Here is a 14445-nt window from a genome sequence, read left to right on the forward strand (position 1 = left end):
CCACTGTTTCAGGAGAACCTCCACCAATGAAGGAGAATAAATGGCCTTGCACATTTGAGAGGTACAAACCTGTTTTTTAAAAGTACTGATTAGAAAAGGCACCACTCTAAATTGTAGAAATTAACTTGCAGTTTTGTCACATCCAACAACATAAACTTTGGTCCTGTGACAGTAACCAGGAGACAGGAACCTGCAGGAAAGCAGTCAGAGCACCAAAGAGACTGCCTTGGCAGCTCCCCTGTCCCTCCCTAACACAGCACACCTCATTCCAGCCTGACCATACCCTTAAGTGAGAACGTCCCTTTTGTCACTGGGACTTGTAACTTACCATGCAAATGAATTCTCTATCCTTAACTGACTCATCTGTCCTCACTACTGGTATCTGTGACAGGCTACAGCTCTGGGAAGCACAAGTTCAATGATGCACAGAAGTAGGTCTTGTATTGGCAATTTCTCATTTACTGCAATAAAGACAAATGTGTTTTAGTGGCTTAAGCACATTTCCACACCATCTCTCTCATCCAGTGTTAACAAGGATGCAAATAATTCCTTAGGAGTTAAGAAGTGAAAAGCACTTTCCATGCTTCCTGCTTTCACTTACACAGGTTGCATTTGATCAGTGTCTTGTGGTTAACTTGAAGCTATCACAGCTACCTCTGTTAATCAGTAACTAATAAACAGCCAGTATCTGATAGTCCAGCTTTATTAATAAACATTTTGGCTTCCACCCAGACATCAGTTCTGTAGCTGAACCTCATCAGGCAATTCTCATTACTCAATGTGATACTGAAAACCACCAGTAATACTGATGAAAAAGACATTTAGTTGCATTTCCCCTCCTAGAATAGAGGAAATTAAAGGTGACTAAATCCCAGTGCGTCAGATTTTATGAATGTAATTATCTCCTACACCTCCTCCCTCAGGATTTTACACAGCTTGAGGCTTTGGGGTTTTTCCTTGGTAAAATAAAGTCCCCACATAATTATTAAAGGAAGAATTTTGGCTGAAATTGCACTATACTACTTTAAGAAAGACTACTTTGTTAAATGTCTTCCCCAGAACTATTTATATCAAAACAACTCATTTTTGCAAACTCAGGTACACTTTGTTTTGGTATTTACAGTCAGCAATCCAAACACAATACCAATAACAATTATGCTTTTAAAAGACAGTCAAAAAAAGCTATGGGGAGTAAAAGGAACTACCACACGATGTTTTGGAAATACAAGTCACAGAATGCCAACTGCAGATTTACATTTTTGATGTCTCCTCTCCCTCTCCAGTAAATAATGGGCCAAGAAAGAGTACAGGGCAAGAACTTACCAGCTGCACAAGGCAGGTACTCAGCAAATAATTGTTACAAAACAAGTGCTTGGCTCAAACTTCAGGAGTCTGACCCCCAAAGTATATGATTTTTAAAAAACAACTCTATGGAGCAAGAAATTATCTTCTAGAGATAATTCATAAAAAATAGGAAGTTGTCTAACAAAATAATCCTCCCAAATTAAACTACTTTAATTTTCTTCCTATGAGAAGTATATCACACCTATTACAAAATGTCATACCTAGGATGAACACCAGACTTTTAAGAGGATTAAAACCAACAACCCTGAGTATCACAAATGTACTTAATTCTCAGTTCAATAAAATATTGGAATATCAATTTATTAAAAAGTTATGTGAACTGTACATACGTAAACTGCAATATAGCTGAAAAATCTGAAATATATAATTTTAAAGGAAAATCATTTATTTCTGAAAATATTTAAAATATTGCATTTCTGGCAGCAAATTCAAAAGAAGTGCTCTGGAATGGGTGCAGTCTCTCTGTGCATTTGTCTTCAAGGCATGAAACATATCTGCTTTCTGATTTTTCACAGCACAATCTCGTGACCACTTTCTTTCTGATTTGTAGAGACAGAATTGGATTTCCAAGAACAGGAGTAGAATTTTTAACAGGAAATGCTACGGTCCTTGTTGGTGCAGACAACACACTTTCCGAGAGTCCATGGCACCTTGGAAATCTGCTAGCCATCCTGCATAAAACTGCATCAGATTGTGCTCACAAGTTACAGAATAAGTCTTTGATTGATAATTTTTCTGTTTATTTCCGCCAAGGCCACTGAAAATACGAAGGCCTTTTCATCTGAAAGGTTAGCATACATGTCAACTTCTTTTTCTTGTTTCTCTGTAGAAGAAAAAAAAGTCACTATTAGAAGCTTTTTCCATTATTTGAAGTTAATGCAAGTTACACAGAAATTAGTAAATTATGTGAAGTAGTGGAATTGAAGTTACCCAATCAACTCCTATGCATGGAGGGGGTTAGAAAGAGGAGGAAGTAATAGAGGCACACAAAGGTGCTGGAAGAGCCACAGAATGAGTCAGCCAAAAGCATGACTGAACTTCTCCTCTTTAACAGTGAAGGAAGAATGAACTGTTAACATAAAGATAAACAAGTATTCAAGGGTTCCTTCAGGTTTTTTTGGTTTTAGTGGTTTGGGTTTTTTTCTTTACATGCCCACCTCCCATCCAATAAAGCATAGTTATTTCACAATATGCTAATTAAACACAAGATTTGCCCCCTTACTTTACACATACATGAAAGAAACCCAGGAGTTTAGTGACAGGGTCAAAGGCCAAAGAGCAGACACTTGGATGAAGTCAGGCTCCAAATTTACTGTCATGCACACTTCTGGACTTTCTACACTGCAGACTTTCCATCCTATCCCAGCTGTAGAACAATGCTAACACACCTCCTTGAGCAAATAAAACCCACGAGCTCCCTGTGCTGAAGTTGGCTTGCTTCAATGCCACAGACAAACAGGAAGCCATCAAAAAGTTTCCGTACTGCAGTGCTCAAATAAACTAAGTTACACTAAAAAAATTCATAAAAAATTATAATTTGAGTAATACCACTTGCATAAATACCACCTCCTCCAGATCCTGACTGGTTCTATCCCAGTTTAGCAAGCCACAGGTAGCTGACACAAATTGTTAAGAAAATAAAGCAAACAAAGAAACAGTTTTGTCAGCAGAAGAGCAGGCTTGCAGATAGAAAGAAGAGAGAAATACATTGAGAGCTTTCAGCTGTGGAGCTCCATCTCTAATCCAGGTTCCACGTGGCTTGGACTCATTTCCAGTCACAACACAAAGCCCACCTGAGACCCCTCAGTCTCACTAACACACACACACACACACACTTTGGCAAGTGCTCCAGCAAGACACCTAAACTACCACGGGCAAGCCAAAGAAAGGGCAGCACTGGGAAATAACAAAAAGCAGGATCAGGAACAAAGATCCCAGCAGCTCCCATCTCCACCTACCCACCCAGTTACCCTTCAGTGGGTTCACACTCATAACAATGGTTTTATTTGGCTTCACATTTGTGTGCAGCTACACAGAGAACTCCAGCAGACTGTTGTCTGTGTGAAATCAAGTGCTTGTGCTCAACAAGTGAGTGGGAGAAGCTCCAAAATCCTTTGCCACTGTGTTCTGATTTACTGACACAGAAACAGCAGAAAGCAGCTTTTTGCTGACTTCCTGGCTATGCAAGGCAATATCCTCTAGTGCATTGAGTTTGAAATGAGTTTCAAAGTGAGGTTCCCTGCCAGTCCTACCCTGCAGTTTAAGACAAATCAGCTTCTGTATGTACACTCTGGGCTGCTCCACTTCCTCCCTCTCACCATTTAAAAATTAACAATGCTGGGATCAGTTCTGAGTACGGACACTACACACACTGGTTATTCCACATTAACCTTTTCTATTTTCATATCTAAGCCCCACCCCTTGATTCATACTTCCTGATCCAAACGAATCCAGCCACAACTTGAACATATCAGCAAAATTAAAAATACTCCCCCTGCACCACACCCTGGCTGCTGTTAACAGACTGTGGATTTCTTAGTTTCCCTTCCTCCCAGATCAGCCTTATTCTGAGACTTCAGCTTACTGAAATCTTTATATCAAAGAGTATGAGGGATTAACACAGGTGTGCAGGCTCCATGCACTCTCAGGACAATTGTAGTTCTTATCAGTAACAAGAGAAGAGCTCACACCTGCATGACATTTTATCATACACTACTCCTAGGATACCATAGCTTCTACACACACACTGAAAACTTTCCCACTTCAGTCTTATCTGAGAGTAGTTTTGACTCATTTCTCTGTTATGAGCAAAAGAAAAATAGTATTGTGTTTCTACAAGACAGTAAGACATTAAAAACCAGGGGGTTTGCTATATAGCTAAGAGGCTATTTAGGCAAAAATAGCTTTTCTGGATCATGTCTCTTGTGATCCCTTTATACTGCAGCCCTTAAACAGTGATTATGTATAAATCACATATGGACCTCCCCATTCACAAATGTTGTATGGATTCGTTTTTCAAGATAGCAAGTTACTTCAAATATCCACACTGGGAAAGAAAATGTGTGAGTAATGCAGCTGGAAATTACAGAAAAAAGAAAACTTGCATCAAGAAAATGCATTCAGCTTAAGTTTTATCAGGATACTGAAATGTCTGTATCTACCTTTATGAAGATCTGGCCTGCTAATAACAAGTCTGCTTCAGCAAGTCTACTGCTCTTACTGAGACTTACTTGCAGGTAACCTCTTTCAGAACAATCAATACCACTTCCCCCAGTATAAAGGGGTTCTTGTTTGCTTTACCACATCAGGGTTTTTACCCAGATAACAAGACAACCTGGGAACCAGTCTAGCTGTGTGTCACAGTGCCACACAATAAAACAAAGAACACACCTCCACAACAAAATCAGAGTCAAATTATTATGGAGTGTTTGTATTTTCAAAATACATTGCAATACATCTGACAAAGAAATTAAGTGACAATTTTGACAAGCCAAGGTTGCAGGGAGGAGTTCCTATTTTCCAGGGTCATCACATGCCTCTGAAACATGTGATAGGATCATTTTCTGGGTCCCAGCATTGCCATATCCCCTCAATCTACATCTGCTTCCTCTTTCCTCCCCCTCCATTCCTGCTTGCTAAATCTGCAGGGAAAATAGCTTGTTTTAAAAAGCCTTTTTGCTTATTCTATTCTTCCTAATTGCAGCAGCTCTTTGCTGTAATGTGAGCCAGTCACAAAGGACACAAAAGAACCAGTCAAAGGCACAGCCACAACTGGGAACAAGCACAGTGTGTATGGAATTGCATGACAAGCAAGGAAGCAAAGCTACAGATGTCACTGGGGTCTTTAGGAAGGAAATTTTCACAGCTGGATGGTCTTCAAATGTACAGATAATCTGTTCATCCATTTAATACCACTGAGGTGTTTTCTGTCTGCCTGTTTTTCCATCTACAAATGCATTAGGAGCCAAGTATCTAAACCATACAAGCAGTGGCTTCTTTTCAAGTGTTTGGGGCAAAAGCACAACCTCTAAAGAAGTACCCAAAATATCCCTGAAACAGAGAACAGGCAAGGAAATTAGATACTGCCACCTTGCACTGCAGAGCACACACAGACTGCTGCAAGGACCAGCAACCACTCACACAAAAACCACCTTAACTGTAGTACAATTACATTGCTTAATAGACACTAACAACACTATCAAGCAGCACATGTGGTAAAGGAATAATATTTCTAAAATTCCTGCCAATTACTCCATACAGAGTAGTTTCAATTTTGTAAGCAACTTGAAAAGGGAGAGGTCAATGTTAACTTGTTTTAGTAATTACTTACAAAAGGATGAGCTCCCTGCTGAATTTATTTTTACAGCCATAACAGCCTTATCTATAAACTTTTTTTTTTTAATCTGCCTGATAATCATAACAGTGGTCTACACAAACTACAATCTGACATAACCAGAAGTAAAAAAATATTCTAAGCCTACTTAGCCCTCAACAATAGGATGAGCTGCACTGGGGCAAAGACAATGACAAATGGGTATGAGCCCAATCCCTCCACAGGAGGCTGAGGAACAAACAGCCATCACAAGACCAAGGAAAAAGCATGGTAAAAACAGCACAAGAAGATCAAGGCAATCTTATCCAGTAAGATTCAACTTCAGGGAAACACCAAGAAAAGGGACACCACACACACTCTTATGCAAAGATCCCACTACACCCAGATCTCTACTTTTCTACCTCCAAGCACTGCAGTATTGTCACACTTTGGAGTTGGCAGCAAGAGGTTAGAAACATTCACCCTAGTTTTGGATAGAAAAACATGCTCTCTTAATATCTCTCCTGCTGTCAATTTCTTGCTTTTTGGAAACTACAAAACACGTCTTAAGAAAATGGATCTTTTCCTTTGGTTGCTTCTGTTGCATTCCTCTTTGTCAGGAGACAGAAAAGAAGATTCACTTTTACAGGGCAGCCCAACCAGCTTGCTGGAATTTTAAAACCAAGGCTGTTTGTGAACTAGACTGGCAGTTAAATGCCCAGAAAGGATCCTAAAGCTACCAGACAAGTCCAGCTTGGGTCACTAACAAATAGGGAAGCTATTATGACTTACTGACATCAATAAGTCATATGCAATAGTGAAGAGATTAAATACTACAAAGTGCATTTCTATTACACTGAAACAATTGCCATCTGGAAAATGTACAGAAATGAAATTCTGCCTCTTCCCACACTGAAAGCACTAAAAAACCCCAACAAATCCAAATTTATACTTGGTTTTTACATTAAAGAAACATTAAGAAACAGATTTACATTAAACAGCAGAGATATCAAACTTGGTTTTGAGAAGTCAGAAATTGAAGGAATTTCCAGCATGAATTAACACCCTTTTTTTATTTTGTAAGGTGGAAAGGAAGAAATAATAGCATTTCTGAATTATGCCACATGATATACTTCAAGATTTCAGGAATTTTAGGAACAATATCTGCTGAATATTTGCATGAAGTTTTGTCATTCTCCTTTTATCTGCCTTCAAACCTTCTGAAGCCCATGCTAAATTGTGGATTCATAACTCAGGTCTAAAACTACTATCTCCAAAAACACAGCTAGAAAATGCAGTGTCAATAGGCTCTTAAAACAAGAGGAACCCTAAGTGACAGTTGCATTCTTGAGGGTTTCTAGAATTACTCTAGCTATATAACAGGCTCTGTATAATGATTAATACCAGCAGGTCACCAAGGAACCTTAACAGACAAGGAGTCATTCTTTCCTCCAGAAACAGGACTAAAATTTGGGTTGTAGTGGTGATTCAACATGCCCCTTTGACTATGGCCCCTCAAAAGATTTCAAGAAACTTTTAAAGTAATCCTGTCATCCTAATCCCCTCTCTGACAACAGATATCATTATATGCTGTCCTTGTGATACAAAGCAGCAGCAATTTAAAAAAAAAATTAAAAATCACCCAAAAAAAACCACCAAAAACCTACCTAACACTTCAGTCCAATGGCTTTCAAGCTACATGTTGAAACTTGATACAGTGGCTAAAAATACAGATTCAGATCTTTGTAGTTAGTTTCATCAGACACTGAAACATAAAACCAGAGGTCTCTACACATGCAAATCAGTCCCTTCCCCACATTAAGGTATCAGGTACTGGCTGAACTAGTTTACTTATTGAATGGTATCAAGGTTTGCTGATGACAAAAGATACAAACAGAAAACCCAACAAACAGATTTCTGCAGCTCTCATACCTCTTTCTTCCTCGTGCTTTTTTGCTGAGGCACTCTTAGGTCTCCCTCTTCCTCGTCTGCTGTGGTCTGAGTGGCTGTTGGACCTGGATCTCTTGCGGTTCTCCAAGTCTTTACTCACTGCAGAATTGATCTTCTCTCGCTTAACTCTCTCTGTCCGCCTCCTTTTGGCCTCACTCTTGTTTTCTGTGCAAATGAGCAGAAATGCCATGATGCAGGGTTGTTTTCACCTTTGTTCTTAATTTACTCTTAATGCTTACCCCAGCCAATCAACCTGATCAAGTGCTCAGGTGCCTGTACCTTTACAGAACAATTGCATCTGCACAATATCCATGCAGAAATCAAGGTGCCAGATCCACAAGGGTGCTTCACTTCTTGATTCCAGGGATCAACCCTTTAATTGCTTCAAAAGCATTTTGCAGCCTGTGATGTTTGCTGGGCCACAAGAAGCTGTTTCCCAAATAAGATGGGAACACAAAATGCACACATCACAGCCTTTAAGACACCACATTCTGTATCTGTTCCACTGGAAAAGTTTATCATACAGCAAACACCACAGCACTGGGGCTTCCAATGACACTAAGAATGAAATCATTGCTGCTGCTCAGACAAACTGAATGCTGAGTCAGTGGTGCTGGCAGTGAACACCTCAGAACACAGTGAACGTGTCCCACCACTCCAGCCTGTGACAGGGCCCCTCATGCTCACTGCTGAACAGGTACTGTTCTCCTCAACACCCAAGTCAAAGAAAGGTGCATTTCCATGAGTTTTAACTGAACAGGTATTGTTCTCCTCAACACCCAAGTAAAAGAAAGGTGCATTTCCATGAGTTTTATCTGAACAGGTACTGTTCTCCTCCACACCCAAGTCAAAGAAAGGTGCATTTCCATGAGTTTTAACTGAACAGGTACTGTTCTCCTCCACACCCAAGTCAAAGAAAGGTGCATTTCCATGAGTTTTGTCTGGAAGTTAAGCATGAATTAATGAGCTTGGGTACCAAATATAGTACAGTCACCACTGCACACTCATGGATTAGCTGCACATTTGTAAGGCTGCAGCACCACTCCACAGTAGCTGCACTGCTGAAAATACTGGAACAACATTTTGTAGAAGTAGTTGTGGTTATCTTAGGAGCACAATACAGACATACACAGTCTGCTACTGTATCTCTCTGGGGAACTGATTTCCTTTGGCTGCAGTTGTGCCATTGATCTTGTACAGACACAGGGACAAGCAGGACAGCAGGGTCCAGTCACTGAGGCTCATACAGAACCTGCACTTCAGTGTCACAGCCAGGGTGAGGTAGAGCAGGGGAACCTCTTCAGACCCTGCCTAACTCCAGAAGGCTTCTGAGTACCTCCAAGGATGGAGACTCCACAACCTCTTGGACAGCCTTTGCCAGTGCTTGGTCACACTCACAGTAAAAAGCACTTTCCAGAGCTGCTTTCCAGCAGGATGGCCTCCAGCATGTCTCCATTTTGCCTCCCCTGGTGCATTTCCTCTGTACAAAGCTGAATTATACAACCACATAATGGCCTTCAGCTTCATTTGGTAACTACTTTATCAAAAAAGCAGGAGGAGGAAAGAAAATTGATCAACACTTCCAATCTACCAGAGACATTTCTTAACCTCCTCCACCTTGAAAGATCAGTTGTCAGCATAATGTCAGCTAATTCCTACAAGTGGTATCCTTTAAAACATTGCTACAAAATATCAAATAGCTGACTTCCATTTTGTAGGTCTGGTAGACTATTTAAAAAGTAGGTATTATAGATCAGATATTTGTTAGGCTTGGGTCAGATTTTTTGGGGATTTTTTAATATATTATCTTCCCTGTCGGGCTCTTTTTTCTGACTAATTCCTACTACTGCAGGAAGTGACATAAATGAACACAAGGAGAATGCTATTCATGCCAGAAAGCACATTCAACTGACTTCTTACTGAGTCCATCAACAAAAGACACACAAGTCAGGCACAAAAAAAGCACTATTTAATTTAATCATGGAGAGAGAAGCAAGATCCACCCAGTTTTAGATTAAACATTATGACCAATTTTTTATTTTCAGAAAACCCAGCTTCAATCAGCATGAGCTCTGAAATCAGATCCTTTTGGGACCTCTACACGTTTAGCTTCAAAACAGGATTAACACAATGCATTCTGTAAGGGGTTATTCTGCATAGTGATCAGTGTGTGCAGCTAGAACATAAACAGAATAAATGCCAACATCATGAGTACAAAGGAAGACTGAAAACAGCAGCTTCCCTCTTCTCCTCAAAAATCAAGAAAAATTAACATATGCAAAGTCTACCATGCACAAATTGAAGGGAAAATGAACTGACAACAATCCATTTACACAGAGCAGTAAAATCCACTATCTTTTGCCTCCAGGAAATAAGAAGAAAGAACTGTTGCTCCCTTCTCCCCCTCTCTGGAAGCATTACCTGTGATGGGTGGGGATCTCTCAGCACGTTTGGCGTGCAAGAGTTTTCGGCTGATAAATATGTAGCCACAGGGACATGATTTACATGCAACAGGAACCTGGGAAAACAAAAGACAATTTTTTCAGATAATTTCAAATTATGACCAAACTCCTGTCTCATGAAGAAAAAACACACTTAGTAACTCATATTTTGTCCTCAGAGATAACTCTTCAAATTCAGTCTGTACTGCAAACTACAGCCTGTCCTGTTACTGTATTTAAACATAATAGAGCCAGATTCTGCTGTAAATCACTCACCAAGCCTTTTCTTTATGCAGTTGTTAAAAATCAAGCCTGAAATGTACAGCTGTTGTGATTGCTTTGCACTACTTTTCCTCAGACTGACAGGAAGGGGGTGGGGGAAAGCACAGAGCATTAAAGGAAGGCTGAATTAAAATAGAATTAGTTTCTCTTCAGAGCTCTCAAATATCAGTAGTCAAATCAGTCAGACATTTCCAGTTTTGCTTCCTCTATATACTTGGAAAAAAATTAATTATGAGTTCAACCCGTCAGTACGTTGTGAATGCATTCACTTCCAGCAGCATTTGAAAGCAGCTCCTTTGGAGAGGAGCAGCTTTAGAGGCACAATAGAGCCTGAAGCAAAACAGATGCATCTGCAGCACGCTCTGCTCCAGCGCTGCAGACAAGGCCGGGTGGGTACAGAAGGAGCTCGTTAATTCAAAATGCAAATAACCCAGGCCAGGCAGGCAAGAACTGACGGCAGGCCCCGGAGTTTGAGAGAATACAGTGCCTCTGAGCAGCTCAGCAGGCAGCAGCAGTATGCTCCCCCAGAAAACAACAATGTAAAACAAGAAATGCCACATTTCATATGAAAAATAACAAAAATCCACTCAGGGCAATTAAAAACAGCAACACTGATAAATTACAAAACTCATTACCTTAGTGCCAAGATCTTGTGAGATCTTTTAGAATAGTAAGCAATACACCATGTTGCTTTGATTAGGTTTAAGACTGAAAACACAAATCAAAGCAAGTTTAGGCAGAGATCTGGAAGAGATTAAACAACACACATTAAAGTGGAATCAGGCTGAAGCATGATAGTGGGGGGGAAAAGGCAGGAGGTGATTTCTCAAATGTAATTCTTTAAGACAGGTCACTACAAGTCTGCCAATAGCCACTGAAACAAACAGGAGCACAGAACCACAACTGCCCCTCCATTGAACCAGACATGGGGAAGAACCAAGTTCCAAAGTTCTACTGACTCAAAAACCCTGCCAAATTAGTATGTGAATTTGTAAAGGGGAACTTTAAAGCTACTCAGAATAATCAAATTATTTTGCTTTCTGTAGCACATCTGAACTCTGCACTTCGCCCTACAAAAAGCTTGCAGATAGACTTTTTGATACAGGTTTTGCAGAACCAGAGATTTTAACTCCCTTTATGGAGACACTGACATAACAAAAACAAATCCAACAGAGGTTTATGGAACTTTAAAGGTCAGAATTTAGCAGGCTTGTGTGCACAGTTGTCTCCTTGTTCATACCTCAGTGTAACAATCCTAAAGCCCCACCATCTCACAGATAACTTGTGTGTGTTCTTAACATGGCACAGAATTCCAGCTAAATCCATTTCTGAGCACTTGGGTCTCTCCAATAATTACCTTTCCAGGCTTGGCCTAAAAAAACCAACTTTGGCAAAGCCACCCAAGGGGATTGGAACAGAGTCAGTATTTCTCAAGGAACTCAAGTGTGTTTAACAGAACAATACTGCTCTGGTGTTACAGGTTTGGGGTGTGCAGCATTTGGGGGTGGGGGCCTGGGGGAAGGGGTTTATCACTGAAACTGATCACTCTCAGTTATCCTTTGAAGACCCACACTGATAACATCCTGCAACATAATTAAGGCAAAAGAGCCCTAAACACTATTTCACACTGTTTAGCATTTTCCTAATAAAAAGGGATTTTTTCTCACACAAGACATTTTACTTGATGCTAAATTAAGAAGTGATTATTATTTTCTCAGATTGACTGCAAGTACTTGAGGCTCCCTAGCTAAAGGAGCTGTGCTTTGATTGTGAAAATACTGAAATATGATATATTATCTAAATTACAACAGAACAATGTTTTGAAGTCTAAGAAGTGTTACTCAATATTTCGCTCCAATAATTGTGGGTGTCTAAATATTTCCATGCATGCCACTTCTACTGAAAAAATCAGAAACAAATGCTAAGCCCTTGCTCATGGAAGAATTTAAGAAACAGCAGCACAGGACACAGTCACATAAGAATTATATGAGTTTCCCCAAAATCTGCAAAGGGTTGACTTGTACTGTAGGCCTTAGCTCCTTGTTCCCTCTCAAATATTTGGCAGTGGAAAATAAGGTGTTTTCCAGTATGAGCAATGTGTGACAGAGCAGGACATATAAGCACATAAAATCCATGGAAGCCATAGAGGAGGTGCTAACAGAAAATCTACATTGACAAAAACAAAACACACGATATGCATATAAGTGCAGAACAAAGTGCCACTTTTCACATCAGTGAAAAAAATCTTTCAGTGTTTCCTTACTTATTGTTGGTAGTTTGACATTCACTACATTTATCCAAAAAAAAAAAAAAAAACCAACGAAACAAAACCACCACCATTCTCATATATGATTTCTCCCTCGTTTTCGTTTCTCCTTTCACCAACTGAATAACCAGAACTTGGCACACGATTTCTTTCTCAGAAACAGTATTTCGGTGACGTGCCTAACGTGCATTTGCAGCGGTTAAAACATGAAAGGACGCCCACACACAGCTCAGCGCTCCCGACTGTGCCAGGATGGGCAGGAATACTGTAAAACTGTGCAAGTCAGAACAAAAAATGCCATTTTTCTAAAGCTATGCAAGTAGAGGAAAATGATGTGAGGCTATTTATTTTTTCCTAGGTATGGCTAAAGCAGTGACAGGGGTGCCTTTCCAGGGTCACGGAGCCGATGTCCCCCGGAGTGCCGGTGACAGGCGCTGCCCCTCGCCGAGCCCCAGGGCCGCCGCAGCGCCGGGCCATTGTTCGGAGCTCCGCTGCTTTCAGCGCTCACATCATTGCCGGTAAATGGAGACAGGCTCCTGACACGGCAGCGGTGCAAGCAGCTGCCTCTCTGTGAGGGTGTGAGCAGCTCCATTTTGTGCACAGCAGACCCCGCAGTGGGACACACGACAGCTCAGCGGGCACTGGGGAACCGGGCACAAACTGCACCGAAGGTCTCCCTCCATTCCGCTGCTTCCCGACCACCCCCTGGGAAAACAACACCTCTGAGCCCCCTCTCGCCCAGCCCCGGGCACATCAGTCATCCAGAGGGCAAACTGCATTATATAAATCACCCGGCTCATTGTATTTTTAACAGATCACACAGTTACTAAACAACACCAGCACACGACCGTGAGGTTCTGCAGTCGCGCAGAAACCCCTCAGCACAATCCAACTACTCCGCTACCCTGCCGGAGGGACGCGGCGTTCAACCCACATTCCGTGCAGAAGCTGCAACGGCAACAACCATTGAGTTCACACAAACACCGACTGGAGCCGCACGGAGCCGGTCTGCCCGCTCCGCCCTCCGCAGCCCGGCTCCGCCGGCAGCCGCTCACCTGCTGGTCGCACTCGGGGCAGGACTTGGTGGCCATCTTCACTTTCTTGGCCCTACTGGAGGACATGCTCGCTGCTGCCGTGGCTGGGCTGACACGGCCGCGGCCGGAGCGCCCGCCCCGGGAGGAGCCGGCGGGAGGAGCGGGAGGAAGGAGGTGGAGTGAGGAGCCGGCGAGAGGAGCGGGAGGGAGCGGCCAGAGGAGGAGGTGGCGGGAGGAGCGGGAGGAAGGAGGTGGAGTTGGAGTGAGGAGCGTGAGGGGGCGGCCAGAGGAGGAGGCAGCGGGAGGAGCCCCGCGCGCCCCCGACAGAAGACAAGCCCCGCCCACCTCCGCGCGCGCGCGGGGCCGGCCCCGCCCGCGCCACCGGATTGGCTGCGCGCGGGCAGCGCTCGGAGCCCCCTGGCGGCCGCGCTGGGAACGGCCCGAGGGGTGGGAATGGGGAGGGGAGCGGGAACGGCCTGAGGGGTGGGAATGGGGAGGGCAGCAGGAATGAGGGAGCCTGACAAATACCCTGCCGTCAGAAAGCACCAAACGCCACCTCTCCGGTCTCCATCTCGATTCAGAAAGAGCCAAGCCTGCAGCGGAGGGGGATGTTTATCGCCTGCCACACTGGCGGTCCCAGAGCGGGGTGTCTGGCCGTGCCTTTTAGTGGGTTCTGCTCACAAATTGGATGTTTTGGAGCACAGTGTCCTCAGACAGCAGTGTTTCACTGCCAGACCATACCAGGACCAGAGCAACAGGAACAGCTACTCAGGAATTTCTGACACATAATTCATT

The 14445-nt window shown here is 42.5% G+C and overlaps 1 protein-coding gene across 1 annotated transcript; it reads right to left on the reverse strand.

Moving 5' to 3' along the window:
* Positions 1 to 1643: 1643 nt before the first annotated feature.
* On the reverse strand, positions 1644 to 13919 carry C14H16orf87 (chromosome 14 C16orf87 homolog). The gene is made up of 4 exons (XM_058034375.1): positions 13672 to 13919; positions 10049 to 10145; positions 7610 to 7792; positions 1644 to 2188 (listed from the first exon to the last, which is right to left on the reverse strand). Exons 1-4 carry the CDS (start codon positions 13735 to 13737, stop codon positions 2070 to 2072), a joined length of 465 nt encoding a protein of 154 aa, XP_057890358.1. The 5' UTR covers positions 13738 to 13919; the 3' UTR covers positions 1644 to 2069.
* Between the last annotated feature and the right edge of the window lie 526 nt (positions 13920 to 14445).

Source organism: Melospiza georgiana, chromosome 14 (genome assembly GCF_028018845.1).
Source record: "Melospiza georgiana isolate bMelGeo1 chromosome 14, bMelGeo1.pri, whole genome shotgun sequence".
In the NCBI taxonomy this organism is placed as follows: Eukaryota; Metazoa; Chordata; class Aves; order Passeriformes; family Passerellidae; genus Melospiza; species Melospiza georgiana.

Bases quoted from the DNA above. Each gene is read 5' to 3' on its own strand.
- C14H16orf87 (XM_058034375.1), bottom strand. From the start codon at position 13,737: ATGTCCTCCAGTAGGGCCAAGAAAGTGAAGATGGCCACCAAGTCCTGC. The intron at 10,146-13,671 runs GTGAGCGGCTGC...TTGTTTTCCCAG, and splicing joins GCCCCGAGTGCGACCAGCAG to GTTCCTGTTGCATGTAAATC. The intron at 7,793-10,048 runs GTAATGCTTCCA...TCATTTGCACAG, and splicing joins GAGATCCCCACCCATCACAG to AAAACAAGAGTGAGGCCAAA.